The sequence below is a fragment of the Nelumbo lutea genome, chromosome 3, assembly GCF_056320005.1.
Source record: "Nelumbo lutea isolate HS-2025 chromosome 3, American lotus-T2T, whole genome shotgun sequence".
In the NCBI taxonomy this organism is placed as follows: Eukaryota; Viridiplantae; Streptophyta; class Magnoliopsida; order Proteales; family Nelumbonaceae; genus Nelumbo; species Nelumbo lutea.
The window spans coordinates 4,878,020-4,900,232 of NC_142686.1; the positions used below are offsets into that span (position 1 = coordinate 4,878,020).

A 22,213-nucleotide genomic window follows, 5' to 3' on the forward strand; every position below is an offset into this window, starting at 1 on the left:
TAAGTTGAAGATAAATTGGGATCCATTGGAGTTGCACGGGTAGTTGACGAAGGGGGTGGCTAGGTGGATGCAAAACACCCATTTGAGAAGAATGCGGTATGATAGCCACCAAATCCACTTTATTATTATTATTGTTTAATTTTTTTAAATGCTACTACAAACCGGTCGATGAATGAAAAAGGATATGAAAAATCCATTTATACTGGACTTTAACGTTAGGCTTTAACCTTTGACTTAATACCAAACGCAACCTTGTTGCATGATATGTGAAAATTGGACCATTTGATTGAAATCTGGATATTTATTGATGTAAATAAATATGAGATGGAGTTCAATTATGGACCGTTAGATGGACCCGTAAAAAAAAAAAGAGAATGGATTTTACCATGCAATAGGTATTACGGAATTGCATATGTACGAGAGAAAACACAACAACAAGAAACTGTTGCCAAACAAAATTGCTGGGGGAAAACGCCCCTTCAATGCCAGCATGGCATCCACGTGCACGCTACCAAACAACACATATGAAATATACATACCGTTGTGTGGATGTTGATGGTCATGGGCGTTTATTTTTTTAAATCACGCCAATAAACGTCAATGCAACCAAACACTATCATAGTTCACATTTAAGGAAAATTCCTAATAAATATCATATACTTTGGCTCAAGTGATAAATGTGACAATTCATTATCCGAACTTTCAAAATGTGACAATCCATTATCCAAGCTTTCAAAATGTGACAATCTAGTACCTGCCACTAAATATTGACAAAAAATTAAACATTCCCAAATCCTAGCTTATTCTATTCAAAAAAAAAATTGGTGAATGTTTAGAAAAATTTAAAGTTTGAGATTCTTCATTTTATTGTCAATGTTTGAATGGTTGATAAAGATAAATAGATGACATTCTTAAAGCATTTTTGACTTTTTAAATACCACTTAATAGCGTAGCATTTTAAAGTTTGGAGATAAAATTGTCACTTGATCCAAATTACAGGATATTAATAATTAGAAAAATTCCCTTACATTTATTAAAGCCCATTTTGTTCACTAATAGCAAAAGAAAATAAATTTCCCGATGCGTCATTGGGCAAATCTTTTACGCACTTATATTCTCTTCGACCTGATTGAAGACCTGATTGAAGACCGGGTTAAAGGCACCTCTTTTACGCACGCACGGATCTGTTCGTTACCTATTGGAGGGATGCGTCATTGGATTCCGGAATTCTGCCGGTCGGGTTAAGCGATAGATAGATCCATATTGACCTGATCGCATCGTGTTAGTGTCGGACTAGACATTCGGGTTCGGTTTGAGATTAATTTTCGGGTGAAAGGTTAGAGATAAATCTGTGCCAAATCCGACCGTTGACACCGTAGGATTGAACATTTGTACACATAGCGAAGGCTGCGAAGTGCTAAATATACAAGTATAATTATTAGTGGAACGGATCGGCTTGGATCGTGTTCACATTCTTCCTCCTCGTATAACTGTGCTGGTGTGGTTTCGCTTGGTTACGGGTTGAACCAAACCCGTTTGATATCCTCGATGCTCAAAGTCCTCGAATACTTTCATTTACGCGGCAGTCTGAACTTATTGAAGATCCAGCGAAGAATCCCGCCGGTAGGTAACCATCAGATACGCAACCTCTCTGTGCCTCGAGCTTCTTCGTCTTCTCACACCGGGGGTGAGCCAATCTCTAGGCATAACTTAGGAGCGGAGAGTCTTGAATTCGAGTTGCGCATCTCAGGTGTTGAGTTTCGCGTCTGGAGCGCAAAGGTCGATCCAACTTCTGTAGTCTGGCGTCTTCGGATCAGCAACATTGGACCTGTACATTGAAAATGGCGTCAAGACTTAGCTCCGGAGATCTCGCAGGCTTTAAATGTCTTGTTTCTCTAGGAATTCTGTATGGTCTCATGTCGTTTTTAGTGTATTCGATCGTCCACATTAAGCACATCAAACCCCTCGGGATCGACGCGCCCCTCGATCGGTTTTCGGAAGCTAGAGCCGTCGAGCACATATGGAAGCTTTCCAAAGAAATCGACGGTCGTCAAGTGGGTATAAGATTATTCATTTCATCTAATTTATTGTGTAATTGATTGATTGATTGATTGGTCATAAGAGAGTAATCGCTGTGAAATGTCACCAGGAAGGGCGTCCAGGTTTAGAGGAAGCTGCTAAATACATAAAAAAGCAGCTAGAGATGATAGCCGAGCGGGCTGCACCGAATATCAGGTCGGTATAATGTTTTGGCATGTATGATGTTCTGTTCATCGTTTTCGTTTTGTTATTTAAGCTCATCGGATCGCTTTGTTATTTAAGTTCATCGAGAGTGCAATTCACGGTAGTTCATCTCACGTTTTCTTGCTGTTATCAGTTTTACCTTTTTTTTTATCACTTGTAGTATTTAATAGTTTGGTTTGCTTTTCTTTGGAGTAATTGTTGTTACCCGTTTCACAGAATTGAGATTGAGGAAACTCTTGTCGGTGGTTCTTTCAACATGATGTTTTTGGGCCATGGCATATCTCTCGGGTACAGGAATCACACCAATATTGCTATGAGGTGCTTCCCATTGATTTTTTTTTTTTTGGTGTGTGTATGTTGGTTACTTTATGTTATTTCTTGTACATTAAAGATAGATGCACACCAAAAAGAAGAAAAGGAAACAAAGGGAAAGGAAAGAAAAAGAAGAAAAACATCCACAAATGATGTGTCCAACTTCAAATGATGAAGATCATCTAAGCGTTGCTCCTTTGTTGTCTTTCTGGATATATGCATGAGTTGATGCTTTATTTAATTGGTGGTTCTTAGGTTGCTATTAGCATTTCATTGTTTGGATTGCTGTTGAAATGTTGTTAATAAGTTCAGCTACTTTCCAGGATATCATCGACTAATACACAAGATAGTGATCCATCAGTTTTAGTCAATGGCCATTTTGATAGTCCGCTTGGCTCTCCTGGCGCTGGCGATTGTGCTTCATGCGTTGGTGGGATGAATGATCTCAGTTTCTACACTAGGATATATTCATTGAATGTTTCTCTTATAGAGTATTTTTTCATGTTTCTTTTTTCCTCCCAGCATCAATGCTTGAAATAGCAAGACTAACAGTTGATTCTAACTGGGTTCCACCTCGACCAATCATATTTCTTTTTAATGGTGCAGAAGAACTTTTTCTCTTGGTAAGAATTTTTCTCCGATACTAAATTTGTCAACAGACTTCCCTTTATCATAATATTCCATTTTAATCATTTTCCCTCTGTTTCTGATAGAGCTTGTCTTAATCATTTCTTCATGTCAATAATGGGATTATTAATTTCCAAAATTCCAAGTTTGTTCATCCTTGTAACTCTTTGGTGGATATTGAGCATTGCTTATCAGAAACAGATATATCACATTTCAAAATATTTTCTTACACTGTAAATTCTTTTTTTGGTAGTAAATAAAAAGAAAATTTATTAAAATAGAAAGAGGTATAACTGAGGGTGATGAGAGATCACCAAAATTACAAGACAGAATAGAAAGTAGAACCAAACGAATTGAAGAAACAAAAGCCAAAAGAAAGACAAAGCTTCTAATTCTAAACCAACTCAAGAATGTTCATAAACCTATCGGGTTTATGAACCTCCTAACTCCTTAGTCTTGGGGACATTTTTCATAATAGAGTAATTCTTATGCATACTTTGTATAGGGGAACTATCAATAAGGACTTGGGCTGCTCTATGTGCCTACTTTTAGTTTTTATAGGGTTGGGACTTTATACTTTATACTTATTTCTTTTGGCAAGTGACACAATTTATCCTTATCGATCTGGACTTAGAAACTCTGCAATATTTTATGCCTCACAAGTGAGGCAAGCAAAACACCTTCTATCATACTTTATTGTTTGAAAACTTCTGTACATATGCATGTACACATACAACACTTTTGAGAATTTTGCCTACTATGAATTTGTAAAATCTAGGGCTACAGATGGATTGGATTGAATCTAGTTTATTGTGGGATTCTGATATCCATTTATCCATAATCAGATTAAGTCGGATCTGAAAATATGATTGTTTATTAACTGGATAGAATTCAGACATTGCTTGATCTGATTTGCTAGGATCCTATCTGATTATGTATATACATATAAATATTATTTTTTATATTAAAATTCTTTAGAATTATGTTGATTTTGGGATCTGGATAAGCTTATTTTTCCATTTATGGTATATATCTTTGTTTTATATTTAATTCTACAAATGTGTGCAAATTTTATATAGATTTATTAATATTTTAATTGAAGTGGTTTTGAATTAAATATCTGGATATATAAACAAATCAAATTTGAATCTATACTTTGCATACCTGTTGGATTTCAGATCAAATTCAGATCTCTCAGATTCCTATCCTGTTCTATGCAATGGATATGTGTCTCTTAAGCCTTTTGACAGACATGCAGTGTTCCAGGGTTCACATGGCTTCATGAAGACACATAAATGGCGTAATACAATTGGAGCTTTTATAAATGTTGAAGCATCTGGGACTGGTGGTCTTGGTAAGCTTTTATTTGAAGTTGTGCAATACTGCTTGAATATGATTTACTAGTATATGTTACCTTTGTTGTATTGATTGTGACTGTAGCAACTCAATTTAGCTGATCTTCTTTCCAATTGAACTTGTAAGTTCAAAGAACTGTTAATCAGCTCAGCTACAGAACTTTTATAAACCATGGTTTTAGGATTGTGGTAATATAGTAGACTCCTAGGGTGATGAATGGCCACCTGGCCGGCGAAGAAATTATTGTGTCAGGAAATGCTTGCAACATGTGGTCTGCTTGAATTTCTTTTAACATGTTCCCTGAATTGCATCACAGACCAACTTCTTGCAATAATGGGTTTTCGTCTTTTTTTTTTTCATAATTCATTTTTTATGTATGATATAACATTGTTATTTTAATCATAAGTTGGATGTTAAAGTTAAATTTATTTTATGTTGCATTGTCATTGCAAGTTTGTGGCATATTCCCTTGCATTAAAAATGTCATTTTCCATAATTTGTTATTATCTTTTTTGCCTTTGATGGTGGGGGTTCACATTTTTAAACACTTGGCAGTGGAACCCATTTCAGAGTCTGATGCTTGTGACTGGCTTTGCAACATTTGGTTTTCTGCATGTATTCATAGTGCTGTAAGGTAGTTGATTGATTGCATATTTTTTAATTGACAGATTTGGTCTGCCAATCTGGACCTGGGTCGTGGCCTTCTCTTGTCTATGCTCAATCGGCAATATATCCCATGGCACACAGTGCAGCACAGGTTTAAACTTAATTCTCACATGAGTGACATCTTTTACATTAGAGCACTTTGTACTGCTTGACATGACTCTTATGTGAATATTTGATGCTACATTTTCACATCCTAAATTAGATGTACCTGTGCTCAAACCAATTGCTGATAACTAACAAGGTTATTGATAAAGGGAACCATAAGTTCTTCTTATGCAGAAGTGTTATGAGAAGGCTACTCTTGACTACAATTTTTTTTTTACCTAATGTCATACTACTGACATAAATGAAGAAAATAACAATTTAGGACAATGCTTAGTAGGTTTAAGGCACACTGTGCTCATGGCTATCTATCTAACCATAGGGGTAACCCTACAACAAGGTTTTTGATGTGGATATTTTATTTGCTTAGTTTATGGTTTGTGTATTGGGAGGGGTGGGCTGCTTGTGTTATTTGTCTGGATTTTGTATAGGTTCCTTGTACAGTCCCTTGTTGTATGAGGATCTTTTGTCCTTTGGTTTTGATAAATACAATACAATACTTGATAAAAAATCCATATCATGTACAAGTACGCTCCGTGTACAGCAAGTAGCCTATACATGAGGCTTAAAGGATGTACAATTAGACTTTTGGTCTACAAAAACCAGCTATACAGCATTATATGGAGCATCTTTAACCAAATAAAATTGAAACATTGAATGCTCAAAATACTCGTGGTATGAAATTCCTTTGAACAGCTCATGGGCTGAGAGCCATGAGTGCAATGTTGCAGAAAACCACCCATCTAATCATTTCAGACAGAGGTTTAACTCTGTTATAAAATATTCTGTTGTTTGTCTCCTTCCAAACCACCTACATCACCACCTTAGTTATTGTGCTCCAAGGATACTCCCCCTCCTGTTCAAATCCTGCAGCTTCTACCTGCTTCTAGCAATACGGCAGCCAATGAATATAGGTGGTCAGCAGACTCAATGTGGGGACCAAAAAAAATAACACCAAGGAGTTGAAAACTTGAACTTAGTGAAGATCCCTTTAAACGAGTTTTCCTCAGCATAACAGAAGCCACAGGTTCCATCAACTTGCAATAGAATGATTTGACAAAACACTTCATCCTTGGCCCACCTTCCAGCATCTTTCATTTTTTTTTTGGTTCTTGGGAAGGTCTGCAGCTCTGCCTCAATAGGAGTCTGAGTGGGTCCTCAATCTCCCAATCATTTTGGTGCCTTCTAAAGGTTGGTCACCACACCATCGAATTTCCATTCCACTGAATCTGATTAGCCACTAGAACCTTCCTATCTCCTGCATTGAGAAACAATGATGGGAATTCCTCCAATAAAGGCCTGTACCCACACCATCTGTCCAATAAGAAACTGATCAGTACTCCATTCCCAGCTTATAACCAGTGTTCCTGATGAAATGTTGATGACCTTTCTCTATCTCCTTCCACACCGAGCAGCCATATGGCATGTTACTAGTGCCAGGATACCAGTTGAGGTTGCTGGTCCCAAGCTTCTTTGCAATTATATTCCTCCACAAGCCATGTGGGAAGGCATTAAACAGCCAATACCACTTAGCCAGCATAGCAGTATTGAACTGCTGAAGCCTCCAAATACCCAGGCCCCTGGCCTCTTTGGGGCTACATACAAGACTCTGGACTATCTGACCTTTATTTTGACAATAAAGTTGAAGTAACATGTTGATGCATATCAGGGTCCTTCACTTTGACAATGAAGTTGAAGTAGCATGATGATGCATGTCAGGGTCCTTGTGCACATCAATCATAGTGTGGGGTAATCAAAAGATTGGAAGGTATGTGATTACATATAGCAACTCAAATGGAATTTAAATGGAAAGGCCCAAAGAAAATGATTTTACAATTGGGAACTTATTAGGTTTATTTATGTATATGGTGAAACATATTTCGAAGAAAAACAAATAAGAAAAAGGATGGACGGGTTATTTCTAGGTTGTGGAAGTTAGGAATATGTTTGTAGGTTGGAAGAATTTAGGGTTTTAGGTTTGAGATAATGATAAGGAAATAATTTTGGAATTAAAGAGGACTTATGTATATCTTGCCTACTTCAAATAACGAGATGAGATAAAAGACAAGGTAATAATACAAAAGATTAGAATCATTAGATCTTTCTGCTATAATATTTATCATATGAATCAAGGTTCAAAATTTCGCAATGTATTGGCCCTTATCGTATCTGTGGCCCACTAATACGCGAAATATGCAGTGTTTCGGGGTTTGACCTGTTTCAGGGGGTAGGCAGGCCTTATACCGACCCCCTTGAACAGGTATGAAAAAAATAAAAAAAAAGTGCCCCTTGATAGAGACTGATATGCCCCATCCAGCGTATCAGTCTGTACCGATATTTAGAACCTTGATATGAATAACACTTATAATATGGTCTTATGGAGGAGAAATACTTGGATGTTCCCCCTGATGAGTATATCTTATGCAAGAAAACTGGTGAGCTTTCTAATGACATTCCATATTTTTTTGTTTGCAACACATATTTGAAATTGCGCCACACTTTCTCTTTGGTCTCGATGGGATCCTCTTGACATTCTGAGTCTATCGGACTTGGAATTTAATTTCTTCATTCACCCTGTTAGGAACAGACAATCAAGTGTAAATATACTAGATCTACCATTCTATAGGGTATTTGATAGGAGAGGAACTCTAGGATTCCTTCAAGAAAAAAAGATAAAAACTATGAGTTCTTTCACACTTTGTTTTGGTCACTATTAAAGTAGCTAACTGATTTAACAAGAGATGAATTTAGAGGGATTTCAGTGTATTCAGTTATCAGATTCTTTTTTTTTTTTTGAGAAAAGTTAATGTATTGTATTAAAAAAAAATGTTCCACATCTACACAGCAAGAAACTGTGTAAACACTATCTTCACCTGTACAAAAAAGTATTGCTCAATCATTACAAAATAACAAAGGTGGGATTAAAAAAAAGAGCTGTATGGTTATCAGGGGGTGGTTGGTAATTGCCAGTCTCGGGATTACTGGACATTTTGGGGCTGGTGCAATGCTAAAATCTTGTGCTGAGAAACATGAGCATATGGGTTTGAATCTGAGAGTGGTAACTTTGTGCTGAAGTACTGTAGGTTAGGTCCATATCCTGGCCACCCTTCCTGTAACCTTAGATCCATACTGGCAATGGTTAATGGCCTTTAGGATTTCTAGATAGTTATTTTACTGAATGATCTATTCAAGCCTAGCCTTTCATCTCCTCATTCCATCAGTTGTAAGATCATGTGGAGATACATGTGGGCTACTTTCCTGTGCGCAGTATGGGAGTAAAAAAAACAACAGGATCTTCTTGGATGACAAGGCATTGATCAATTTCATTACCATACCAGAGAATCAGGGATGAACTAGGAGACTTATCTATGGGTTATATTGTGAGTGAGATGCTGGGGAATTGTGGCTGCTTCACTTTGATAGCTACTCCTTCCCCATTAGGAGTGTCAATGTGTCATACTATCTTTGATAGCTATTCCTTGGGGATCCCTGGCCCTTTTAGGATGGGAGGCACATCTAGAGACTTGATAGGCATACAACACTAAAGGTCAATGTGATTCTTTTTGAGTTTTTTTTTTTTTTTAATTTTATTTTTTTAATATGTATGCTGAGTTTAATGTTGTCATAACTTACAACACTAAAGGTCCATTTGGTTCGTGGGAATAGGGGTCTGGAATCAGAATCGGATGGCTCATTCTGATTCCAGCCGTTTGGTTGGGTAGAATGACATTCCCCCATTTGAGGGAATGACCATTTCGGCCCCCTTGGGAATGAGAATCTCATTCCAGCTGGCCAAAAAAAAAGACAAGTGACTTAACCCCCAAAACCCCTTTTTTTTATTAGAAACAGTAACTTCATTAATACAAAACTAAATACAACTGTCAACCCCTAAAAAAGGGTGTTGAGCCCCAAGTAATCTTTACTACAAAACTGCCCAGAACGTACTCTCCCTCACAGTCCCTTGTTTAGCCAACGCATCAGCTAAATCGTTAGCTGATCTCATTGTCCATTTGAAGCAAGCACCAATCTCCCCTGTTATATTGAGGATTTCCCTTATTCACTGTCTAAATCCAGGCTCCCAACTGCCTGATTGTAGCCAATCAATTAACAATTTAGGGTCTCCCTCTATCTCAAGTTCTCAACTTGGTGTAACCCTAATTGTTTGGCATGTCTTACACCTTGAAGAAAAGGCATCACCGCCACTCTCAACGAGTCCCCCACTCCTATTGGCCCCGAAAACATAGGGCGAACAGGGGTAGTTTAGTCTTATTCTGTTTGTTAAGTAACTTGCTTATGTGGCAGTGTTATTAGAGTTACTCTGCCCCACACTTAAGTAAGGGCATTTCTGACTTTGTAAACATCAATAGAATCTAATATAGATTAAGGGGGTCGACTGAATGGGTGAACCATCAGATTTTCAATAGACCCTTCTTCTTCCTCTCTTCTTCTTCTTCTTCTCTTCCTGTTCGGACTACTGTAGCAGCAGACGAAACATGGTATCAGAGCCATGCTCCTGACCTACCTCAGTTGGTAAAGCAACTCAGCATTGTTCGTGACTCTTCTCCTTCGTTTCTGGTCAGTCAATGGAGAGAACCGGTTCGCCCTAGGTCAGGAACGTTACAGCTTGTCTCTCTCTGCTGCGCATAGCCTTCTTCAACAAGGAAAGTGACTTCAGCAGTGAATGGTTGGTTGATATTCTCAAAGGAAGGTCAGTTCTCTCTTCTTCTAGTGTTACTTATATTTCTGGGTAGAAACCCTACAAGAAGCTGTTAGTATTGATTAGAACCTAGAGAACTAGGTTCATTGTTGCCCTAGGTAGGGCTGTGTGCAGTAGCCGAATGGTGTAGGGTTGCTGTAAGTTGTTGAATAGCTGTGTGTGCAGTAGCCGAATGGTGTAGGGCTACTGTGAGTTGTTGAGTGGCTGTGTGTGCAGTAGCCGAATGGTGTAGGGCTGCTGTAAGTTGTTGAATAGCTGTGTGTGCAGTAGCCGAAAGGTGTAGGGCTGCTGTGAGTTGTTGAATGGTGTAAGGTGGAATGTAGTGACCTTTCCATGCTTCTTATGGTTGTGTAATGCCCTCTTAAGTGTGTTAAACAAGTCTGAACTGGGGGTAGCAGATTTGACTGTGTTGTGGTGCTTGTGATGCACAATTTGTTTTGAGTAAGAGGGCCTACTTGTGATTAGTGAAGTCAGCAGTAGTGTGAATAAGAACAAGTGTGTGCTTCCACTGTGGTGTTTAGGGACTACAATAAGTGCTGAAATATCAAACTGTGAACAACATCAATCAGCTTGTAACTGAGAAGTAAGGTTAGAGGCAACTGTGAAAGAGTACAATGGCAGCAATAGGAGATGGCTACAATGATCAGAAACCTAGTGTGGTAATTTCCCCCGACTACCTAGGGGTACAAATGACCTCAATTAAGCTGAATGAGGAGAACTATGTTCCATGGGCTAAATCAGTGGAAGTTTTTCTCAAGGCAAAGAAGAAAGTAAAGCACGTAAGGGATGAGAAGCCACCGGTTTACTCTCCAGGGTTTGATGATTGGGAACAAGAAGATGCTCAAATCATGACTTGGCTGTGGAATAGTATGTAACCCAAATCAATGCGAATTTCATGTTCCTTGATACGGCTAAGGATATATGGGAGCATGCTAAGAAGCTATATTCTGGACAAGATAACACAACAAGAGTATATCAACTTTATTAGGAGTACTTTGATTTACAACAAGGAACCAAAACACTAGAAGAGTACTATGCCTGCATGAAGAATATAAGGAATGAACTCAATGCCTATCATCCCCTTACTCCAGATATTCAAGCTCAGCAACAGCAAAGGGAGCAGCTAGATGTTACAAGATTTTTAGTGGGGCTGAAGCCGGAATATGAACCAGTCAGAGCTCAAATATTGGGGGGCTCTACTCTTCCTACACTTGAGGAAGTATTCTCAAGACTTCGTAGAATTTCTTTGGGATAGACAGAGAACCACACACAGTCTGGTAGATCAGCACTTGTGACAGCTAGAGGAGGTGAACATAGTACAAGAGGGGGAGGTCATGCTCCCAGAGGAGGCCGTGGCAATTCCATGATTGGTCGGGGTGGCCGTGACTTAGGGGGAGGCCGTGGCAGAGGAAAAAATAACTCTACAAGGAAGTGTACTCATTGTGGTAGGGAATGACACACAGTGAATTTCTGTTATGACCTACATGGCCCTCCCTCTAAATGGGCTAATCATGCCGTAGCAGGAGACGTTGTTATGAGTGACAGTAAACTGGCAGACCGAACACCTCCCACATCTACATCTACTTCTGGGAGGGAGATGGTGAGTGTTCCGCGTGATGAGTATGAACGGTTCCTTCAAACTACTTCACAACATACCACTGCCACACTTGCCCAATTAGGTATTGCTTGCATGTCATCTAAAACTCCTTTCTGGATTATTGACTCTGGAGCCTCAGATCATATGATCGGGACTCCAGGTGTGCTTTCTTATCTTTCTGAAACCTCCACATTGCAAACTGTTACACTTGCCAATGGGTCCTTATCTCCCATCTGTGGTGTTGGTAATGTTGACATGGCTTCTGTCCCCTTATCATCTGTTTTATATGTACCTAAGTTTCCATTCAATCTTATGTCTGTTAGTAAAATAACCAAAGCTCTTAACTGTTCTGTTACCTTCTTTCCTTCCACTTGTGTTTTTCAGGATCTCAAGACGGGGAAGAAGATTGGTGGATTGTATTACCTTGACGGTGGTGGATCTTCAATTGCACTTCAGACTTCCCTTACTCCTCTACAATGGCATTGCCGACTGGGACATCCATCTCTCAAGGTTCTCGAGATGTTGGTTCCGTCATTGAGTCAGTTGTCAGTTTTACAATGTGAGTCATGTCAGTTTGGTAAACACCGTCGTGTGTCCTTCAGTTCAAGAGTTGAGAGTCATATGTTGAGTCCTTTTTCTTTGGTTCATTGAGATGTTTGGGGTCCAATCAAAATAGAGTCTTAAATGGGTACAAGTATTTTGTTTCCTTTATTGATGATTGTTCAAGAATGACATGGATTTACTTAATGAAAGAAAGAAGTGAATTATTTTCCATTTTTCAAAAATTCCATGCTGAAATACGCACACAATTTGGTGTTCCAATCAAAGTTCTCCGTTCAGATAATGGTCGTGAATACTTTCTTACTTCATTTCAACAGTATTTAGAACAACATGGCATTATTCATCAGACCTCATGTGCTTTCACCCCTCAACAAAATGGGGTGGTTGAACGGAAGAATCGTTAGCTTCTTGAAACTGCTCGGTCTATGCTTCACCACATGAATGTTCCTAAACGGTTTTGGAGTGATGCTGTACTCACTGCATGTTTTCTCATTAATCGGATGCCCTCTTTTATTCTTCATGGTCGGTCCCCCTTCTCCATCTTATTTCCCACTTTATCTCCGTTTCCATTAACTCCTCGTGTCTTTGGTTGTGTGTGCTTTGTCCATAATCTGAGTCCTGGGATAGACAAGCTAGATGCACGCTCAATTAAATGTGTCTTCCTTGGCTACTCTCGGATTCAAAAAGGGTACAAGTGTTATAATCTCATTTCCCAAAAGTGCTATGTCTGCCCTGATGTCACATTTTTTGAGTCTGTACCCTTCTTCTCCAGTCATGAAGCACCCTTGTCGTCACCCTTATCTCCTCTTCCTGTCAGTGATCCGGTTCCAGAGGTTGTTGTTGGAGTAGACTCATCACCTCATCCAGTGCAAGTCACCACTGAACAACCACCGATCTGCCAAGTGTATACACGTCGAACGACACCGGCCCCTCCTCCGGCTTCTACCTCATCTGCAGATACTCTCATGGCTTCTATAGCTGAATCTTCTGACCTTGACCTACCCATTGCCTTACGGAAAGGTAAACGCAGTTCTAAACTCCATCCCATTTCCAATTTTGTTTCATTATCTTGTCTTTCTACCTCACATTGCCAGTTTGTTTCAGTTTTGTCCTCTATTTCCATACCTAACATTGTTCAAGAAGCTCTTAGTTCACTGGATGGCGTCGGGCAATGGAGGAGGAACTTTCTGCTCTTCAACATACTCAAACGTGGGAGCTTACTACTCTCCCACCTGGTAAGCATGCTGTGGGCTGTAAATGGGTGTATACTGTGAAATACTTGCCAGATGGTAGTGTGGAACGTCTGAAGGCCAGACTTGTTGCTAAAGGTTACTCATAGTTGTATGGTGTGGACTATATGGAGACATTCTCGCCGGTGGCTAAAATTGGTTTTGTTCGTGTCCTAATTTCCTTGGCAGTTATGTATGATTGGCCTCTCTTTCAACTTGACATAAAGAATGCATTCCTCCATGGTGATCTAGTGGAGGAGGTATATATGGAGCAACCACCTGGGTTTATTGCTCAGGGGGAGGTTGGTAAGGTGTGCAAGCTGAAGAAAGCAATTTATGGGTTGAAGCAATCTCCACGTGCTTGGTTTGGGAAGTTCAACGAAGCGGTGAAGAGTTTTTGAATGAAGCAATGCCAGGTTGATCACTCAGTGTTCAACTATGACTCAGAAGCTGGGAAGATTTTATTAGTGGTCTATGTGGATGATATTGTCATCACTGGTGGTGATAAATTGGGGATTGGCAAACTAAAGGTATTTCTGCAAAATCATTTTCAAACAAAAGACCTTGGAACATTAAAGTATTTCTTGGGAATAGAGGTTGCCAAGTCAAAACAAGGTGTGAATCTGTGCCAAAGGAAATATGTACTTGATCTATTGGAAGAAACAGGGCTGTTAGGTGCAAAACTGGCTGAGACCCCTATGGAACCAAATGTTAAGTTGAACAGTGATACAGGAGAAGTATTTGAAGATCCTAGAAGGTATAGACGACTAGTGGGAAAGCTGAACTATCTGACTATCACGAGACCCGACATCTCCTTTGCAGGCAGTGTGGTGAGCCAATTCATGCAGAATCCTCGTATATCTCACTGGGATGCAGTCCTTAGAATTGTAAGGTATCTGAAAGGAGCTCCAGCCCATGGGCTGTTGTATAAACCAGGAGGAAAACTTGAAGTAGTTGGGTATACAGATGCAGACTGGGCAGGCTCAGTGAATGACAGAAGATCTACTACAGGCTATTGCACATTTCTTGGAGGAAATCTTGTGACATGGAAGAGTAAAAAGCAGACGGTTGTGGCTAGAAGCAATGCTGAAGCCGAATATAGGGCCATGGCTCACACTACCTGTGAATTAGTGTGGCTGAGGAATCTCCTACAAGAAATTGGGTGTCACATGGATAAACCTATGAGATTGTACTGTGACAACTAAGCTGCACTCCATATCTCATCTAATCCTGTCTTTCATGAGAGAACAAAGCACATAGAGGTTGATTGCCACTTTGTGAGAGAGAAGGTTCTTGCTGGAGAGATAAATACAAAACATGTGGACTCGAATGACCAATGGGCAGATTTGTTTACACAAGCTCTAAGCTCAGGGAAAGTGAACTATCTATGTAACAAGCTGGGATTATATGACATATATTCTCTAGCTTGAGGGGGAGTGTTAAGATGTGCCGAATAGGGGTAGTTTAGTCTTATTCTGTTTGTTATGTAACTTGCTTATGTGGCAGTGTTATTAGAGTTATTCTGCCCCACACTTAAGTAAGGGCATTTCTGACTTTGTAAACATCATTAGAATCTAATATAGATTAAGGGGGTCGACTGAATGGGTGAACCATCAGATTTTCGACAGATCCTTCTTCTTCCTTTCTTCTTCTTCTTCTTCTTCTTATTCTTCTTCTTCTTCTCTTCCTGTTCGGACTACTGTAGCAGCAGTCGAAACAGGCAGTTGGGAGCGGTGGACTACTGTAGCAGCAGAATAAAACATAACCACAATTCTATTTATCAAAAAAAAAAAAAACATAGCCACAATTCTGCTATTTCCATCTCAGAATACTCCCCCTATACCTGAAGGGCCCGGGTTACCTCTAGAGCTCCCATCAAAGTTCAGTTTCATTCTTTGTTGTCTCGGTGGGGACCACAATTCCTGCACAATAGGTTTTATGGAGGTTGTAGATGCCACCACTCACCAATTCCTATATATGTCCTCGGATTAGAAGTCTTTAAACAAATCCAATGTTTTCAACCATTGAATAGTCATAATGGTTATTCTTTCTATGCTTTCCTCATTGGATTTTTCCACCCCAAGCCCTATTTCTCTCTATCCGATGCTAATCCTCCTTGGGAGTCATGCATATCTGGAATCCGGTTCCAATTCTTTTCTGAACCAAACAGGTGGGGGGAATAGACGGTTCTGATTCCAATTCCAGGGGATGTTGATTTTTGGTTCTGATTCTGGCTATGAACCAAATGAATCCTAATATATGTATGATGTCAACATAAACAGAATGGAATAGCAAAACAAGATTCATGTAGTCGACCCCATATGTTTGGGGTAAGGGTTAGATGATGATGATGATGATGATGATGTCAGAATAAATTTGTGAGATATTCCTTGGAGAAACCATAAAACCGAGTTTTTATTGATTAAATCATCAGTGGTGAAGCTAATCCCTATTTATAGACTATAGAGGGTTGTGAAAGACTTTGTTCAGAAATAGGATATCTGATTTTGTACTGGATTCTAGTGCTTCCAGAATGTGTTCACATTCAGAGAAATTTGTTTGGGTTGGGCATTTGCCTACTGTAAATATGTTGGTGGAGTTTATAATTAGTCATCTTTGTTGATGCTTTGTTTTATTTTCTTGTTCTAATTTATTTGCCAAAAAAAATTCTTGTTGTAATTTTTTATTTTATTAAAATTCCTTTTCATATACTATAAAAAAATAGACTATAAGGATCTACAGCTTAGGATCCTTCTTTAGGAACCGACCTTTTCCAACATATGCAGGACTGGGGACTTAAAATAGTCCTGTCTTAATTAAGAGAGAACCTATAAAAGACACTGCAACACATGGAAAACGAGAAGTACATTTGTTGATGTAAATCTTAGTATTAGATTTCAGAAGATTCTGCCGATAAAAAAAATAAAAACAAATAATTCATAAGAGCCATAATCTCATGCTAAGATTGAAAATCTGCGAACTTTTGACCTCAGCCAGAGTGGATGTAAGTGGCCTTTTATCCCATTGGTAACCTGTTGAGAATTCAAAAGAGAACATACTAGGGTTTGCCACACTCTAGAGAAATTTTCTAGAGGGATTCCCCACCTACTAAATGTTGGGGACCTCTCTGGGATGTGGGACCCATAGGTCTGTCAGTTGCTTCTGCTGGACATTCTTTGAATTTATGACTGTAGACCTCCATTTTTCTAGGTTTCTTGTACTGATTTCCATCAGGGGGTAAAGCGAGCAGTTTTCATCCCCCTCCCCAACCCCAACAAAATGAAAAAAAGGCTTTTTTGATACTCCATAGACAATTTTTAGTCAGTAATTAGTTGATAAAATTAGGACACAAATTTTATCTAATAACACTCATAAATACAGCAAGCTGATGGACCATTCAAGGAACATATACAGCGGCTCCTTTTAAAGTGTTATCTAAGAGCTATTTTTAAAGAGCTTTGAAATTCTGTCAAGTTTGAAGGCGAACCTTTCAAAGAGTCTTATGATTGGGTTAAAGATAAAGCCATGGAACAACTTGAAGAAAGTGCAACAGCATTGGATTATCTCGTTGGGAGTTCCCTTCTACTTATTTGGGATTGCCTATTGGAGTAAAAACGTTGGCTTTGTCAACTTGGCAACTAGTGTTGGAAAGATTAGATGGATAAAAGGCTGGTTGAGTGGAAGGGCAAACATTTATCTCTTTGTGGTATAATAACCCTTATTATGAGTATCATTGACTAACTTGCCCATATATCACTTGTCACTACTGAAAATTCCAGCAGGAAATGCAAAGAAAATTGAGAAAATGCGAAGGGATTTTCTTTGGACTGTGGAGGTAGTAAGAAATTTCCATTGGTGAAAATGAAAGCCAGGTATGCAGGCCAAAGTAGATGGAAGATGGGGGGGGGGCAGGTGAGTATAAGAAGGATTAGAGTTGTAAACAAAGTTTTGTTAGAGAAGTGGTCATGGAGATTTGGAAAGGAGAGGTGATCTCTTTGGCAAAGGGTCTTTGCATTAAGTGTATTCTAGGGAGTTGCCACTGTCATTTGGGGTGAATGTGGAAAGTAATCTTGGCTTTTTTTGTCATTCATTCTTTTCTTTTTTTAGAAAGGGTAAATAATTTCATTAGATTAAAAAAGAAATCCGTACAACTAGAGGCTGTACATTGGGAATTTACAAAAAACTCCCCCAATTTTTTTTGATCAATATTCAGAAGAAGATTTCATTAAATTAATTAAAGTGGCACAACAAATAGTTGTGAAGGTTACAAATAGACACCAACTGTCCAACCCCCAAAGTTACAACTGAGCCCAAAACATGTACCCCTTGTTTGGCTAAACTATCCGCCAAACTGTTGGCCAATCTTCTAATCCAATTAATTTGAATCAACATATCCCTGGAGAACTTTTTGAACCTCCTAAGATCATTCCTTATGTGCCATGAAACTCCTTCACCTCTCTTTAACCAATCCACAACTATTTTTGGAATCACCTTCAATAATTAGCCTCTCTAGACCCAATTCCTTTGCTTTCTTAAACCCATAGACAGCTGCTAAGAATTCTGTTGATGCAACATCACTTTGCCCAGCTGGGCCCGAGAAGAAGGCACATATATTACCTTCATCGTCCCTGATAGCTCCTCCAATTCAAGCGGGGCATGGATTATCCACCCTACTCCCATCAAAGTTCAGTTTAAACCAACCACGAGGCAGGGGAGACCAGTCCATCGTTGCAATCTGTCTTCTAGAAGAGGATGCTGCTATAGCCCCCAGCCCTCACACCCTGAAGAAATCATCAAACTTAAAGTGTGAAAACAAGTTGAGAGTCTTAACCCAGTGATCCACTTTTAGAGTTATGACTTCAATCAGTGCTTCCTTGTTCCTTTTCTTTTCTCCAAGGATTCTAGAATTTCTTTCCTCCCAAACTGACCAAATAACTGCTGCCCTTGTGTATTTCCATAACAGCTTACACCTTGTAGTAGAACACCTACAAATAGAAGGGTTAAACATCCCTTCCAAGCTAACAGGAGAGAGCCACCTGCTACCAAAAAGTGAAGCAAACCATTTCCAAATAAAGCTAAAAAAAGGACAGGAAATTAGAAGATGGACTGCAGTTTCACCATTAAGCTTACACAAGATGCACCAGTTGGGGGACAAACACCAATTTGTCCTCTTCCTTTGAAGCTTATCACAAGTATTAATGCAACCATGATACACTTCCCAACAGAAAGCACCGACTCTAGGAGGGATGGGAGAACACCAAATTTCTTTAACAGGGAAAGAGGAAGGTGAAAGAGGGGAAGCTACAAGAGAGTAAAAGAAGGATTTGCAAGTGAAAGTCCCAGAAGACTCAAGGCTCCAAACCCCGTTGTCCGGTAACAAGGGGAGTTTCAAACTCTCTAAGATTCCTAACAAAGCCCAAGTTCCAATTTAACTTAGGAGAGGAAGAGGAGCAAATGAACTCAGTCACTGGTTTGCCTTTGAGGATGGACAAAGCATAAAGGGAGGGGAAGATCTCCATCAAAGGGGATTCTCCAATCCAGATGTCTTCCCAAAACCTGATCTTAAGACCGGAAACCAAGTCATACCTGACGTGATCGAGGAAGGCAGGAAGACAACCGTGGATGGCTTTCCAAGGAGTAGCCAAGGTAGCTCTCTAGAGACAACTAGTGTCCCATCCATTGTTTGACAACCCATGCACACTTTCTATCACTTTATGCCAAAGCCTATCGCTCTCCCTCGGGAACCTCCATAGCCACTTACTCAGTAAGGCCCAATTTTTCATTCTAATATTCCCAACCCAAGCCCCCTTTTTGCCTTCAACTTTGACACCTTCTCCCACCTGAGCATATGATCTTTCTTCCCTTACCCAGGCTCCCACAGAAAGTCTCTCATAATCTTTTCCAACTTTCTCACAATAGCCAAGGGCATCCTAAAAACTGACATAAAGTAGATAGGAAGGTGGACTGGTCTTTCTTAAAGGAGGTTTTGGTAAACTTCGGGTTTGGGTACAGATGGTGCAAATGGATTATGGGGTGTATTCGGAATTGTCATTACTCTGTGCTGGTAAATGGTTCTGTGGTGGAATTTTTCCCAGTTTGCAGGGGAATAAGACAAGGAGATCCACTCTCTCCGTTCTTGTTTACATTGATCGTAGATGTTTTGGGGAGATTGATTCATAGAGCAGATACAAGGAATCTAATTAGAGGATGGAGAGTAGGAAAGGAGGAGATACCCCTTACTCATTTACAGTTCACGAATGATACTATACTATTCTGTGAGGGTGGAAACTTGTGTTGGATTAGAAACTTGAAACTGGTGGTACAAGTGTTTGAACAGATGTCAAATTTGAAAGTGAACTTGAGAAAAGTTGCGTAGTGGGAGTGGATTTGGAAGAAGGGGAGGTTAGGGAATGTGCAAAGATTTTGGGGTGTGTAGTGTCAAGTTGGCCTTTGAGCTACCTAGGGTTACCTTTAGGAGACAATCCTAGAAGAGAAGGATTTTGGAACCTGGTAGTGGAAAGATTTGAGAAGAGACTCACCTCTTGGAAAATGAACTACCTTTCTCTTGGTGGAAGGATTACACTCATTAGAGCTACCTTAACCAATTTTCCCATTTACCTTTTGTCGGTCTTCAAGATTCCAGCAAAGGTGGCTAATAGGTGGCTTGGGAGATGGTGTGCAGAAGTAAGGAGCAAGGAGGGTTAGGGCTAGGGAACATTAGGAAAAGGAATGGGGCTTTGTTGGGGAAGTGGTTGTGGAGGTTTTCGTTAGAGATGGAGAAGTTATGGGCTAAAATTCACGGACTAGAGGACAATGGATGGGATCCTGGAATTCTGGCAAGGACTACAAATGCTTCACCCTGGAAAGCCATTCACAATCTTCTATCAGCTTTCTACCCATTCATCAGGTACGATGTAAGTTCTAGAAATTCCATAAAGTTTTGGGAACAAATTTGGTTAGGGAATGCCCCTTTGAAGGACCAATTTCCATCTTTATATGCCCTATCTGATTTGAAAAACGAGCATATCTCTTCTTTCCTTGTCCCTTCTTTTTCCAGCTCTGGGTTTGGTTGGAATCTGGGGTTAAGAAGGGCTGTTAGAGATACTGACATTAACAACATTTTGTCTCTCCTTGGTCTTCGTGAATGTATTTTCTTGGATCCCACAAAGGAGGACACCTAATCCCTCGGGCCTGTTCTCTTTTTTTTCTTTCTTCAAAACCTTAACTGAGCTGATCAATTCGTCAGACCCCCTTTCCTTGTCAAAGAGATCTGGGGTAAGTCAATTCCTCCTAGGGTTGTGAAGCGTTTCTGGAAAGAGTCAACACTAGTGATCTGATTCAAAAAAAAAAAAAAAATCAAAGAGACCGAAGACATGCTTATCCCCATATTGGTGTGTTCTCTGTAGAGCCGATGGGGAAGTTGGTTTCCATATGTTGGTCTCTTTCCAGTGTGCAAGAATGATTTGGGAATGGACACTTTCCCTTTTTGGGTGCAGTTGGCTCCCTCCTAGGAGATTGCAGATGTTATTTTCTTCTTCCTTCTTTAGGTGGCAGTGGAAAAAAGGCAGGACAATGTGGAGATGCCTAAGGGCTGCAGTTTGCTGGTCTCTATGGGAGGAAAGGAATTCAAGGATTTTTTCTGGAAAAGAGAGGAAGGCTGAAGAATTGATAGACCTGATACATTTCAGGGTAGTACAGTGGCCGAAATCCTTAGAGTTGTTTAGAGATTTCACTGTGGATGACTTGCTTAGAAAGTGGGGTGAGATTGCTAAGTGTAACCAGATCAAAACAGACCTGAGAATTTCATGGAGTCCCCCACCATCCAGCTTCATAAAACTGAATTTTGATGGGAGTAGCAGAGGGAATCCGGGACCTTCAGGTTTTGGGGGTGTGTTTAGGGATGAGGATGGGCCAGTCTTAGCTCTGTTCTCAGGCTCAATAGGATGGGGGACTCTATCAGAGCTGAGATCTGCACAGCTGTGGAAGGTGCCCAAAAAGCGAAGATGAATATAAGAAAACTTGTAATTGAAGGGGATTCAGAGGTGGTAGTAGAGTGGCTGAAAGAAGTTAAGGCTGGTTTATGGGGATATAGAAATGAAAAGAAAATGTTTGTATAGAACACTGATGTGGACCCCACTGCTGTGGTCCCCACTGTGTTCGTATGGCAGCATATTTTTTGTTAGTTATGTCAGTGTTAGTTGGTAGTTATTTCAGTTTGTTATTATAGCTTGTTATTTCAGCTTTATTATTAGTTTATTTGCCATGTAAGCAATAAGGGCAATTCAGCCCTTTTACAATTAGTCAACATATATAAATATTAAGAGTGGGTCGGCAGATCTACTGATCAACCCTCTCTCTCCTTTCAAAATCTCTTTGTGTGCTTCTTCTCTTTTCTCTCTCTTCTTCTTCTCTTCTGAAATTTCTTCTTTTTTTTCTTTGAATTCAAGACTGATTGTAGTCTTGATTGACTACTTGGTATCAGAGCCGACCTAGGAGCTCTTATGTTAGTCTAATTAGATTGACTATATGAGAATTTCCAATGTTTAGAAGTTTTCAACAAAGAAGGAGGATTGACTGATTCTTAGAGGTTACTGGTAGTGTGCGGCTGCTACTAAGAAGAGTGTAGAAGGCTGGGAGAGTTCCAGTATTCAGGAAGAATCAGAAAAGGCTTCGGATCCTCAAGATTAGGGTTTTGCATAAGACAGAAGGTGGCGGCTAGAGATTTTCTTTCATAAAGTAAGTTTCTTCCTTGAGAATAACCTTGGAAAAAATCATCTTGGTCTATTCTGAGGGGTGCGGCTG

The 22,213-nt window shown here is 39.7% G+C and overlaps 1 protein-coding gene across 2 annotated transcripts in view; it reads left to right on the top strand.

Moving 5' to 3' along the window:
- The first annotated feature begins 1,448 nt into the window (after positions 1–1,448).
- LOC148862512 (Zn-dependent exopeptidases superfamily protein) overlaps positions 1,449–22,213 on the top strand; it is a 77,575-nt gene continuing 56,810 nt past the window's right edge. Inside the window, exons 1-7 of one of the 2 annotated variants that reach the window (XM_088975978.1) lie at positions 1,449–2,054; positions 2,150–2,235; positions 2,461–2,562; positions 2,880–2,986; positions 3,079–3,179; positions 4,450–4,537; positions 5,208–5,296. In XM_088975978.1, the coding sequence (XP_088832104.1) occupies positions 1,842–2,054; positions 2,150–2,235; positions 2,461–2,562; positions 2,880–2,986; positions 3,079–3,179; positions 4,450–4,537; positions 5,208–5,296 (786 nt within the window). In that variant the 5' untranslated portion in view covers positions 1,449–1,841. The remainder of the gene's footprint in view (positions 2,055–2,149; positions 2,236–2,460; positions 2,563–2,879; positions 2,987–3,078; positions 3,180–4,449; positions 4,538–5,207; positions 5,297–22,213) is intronic. The other variant, XM_088975979.1, reaches the window with a different exon arrangement.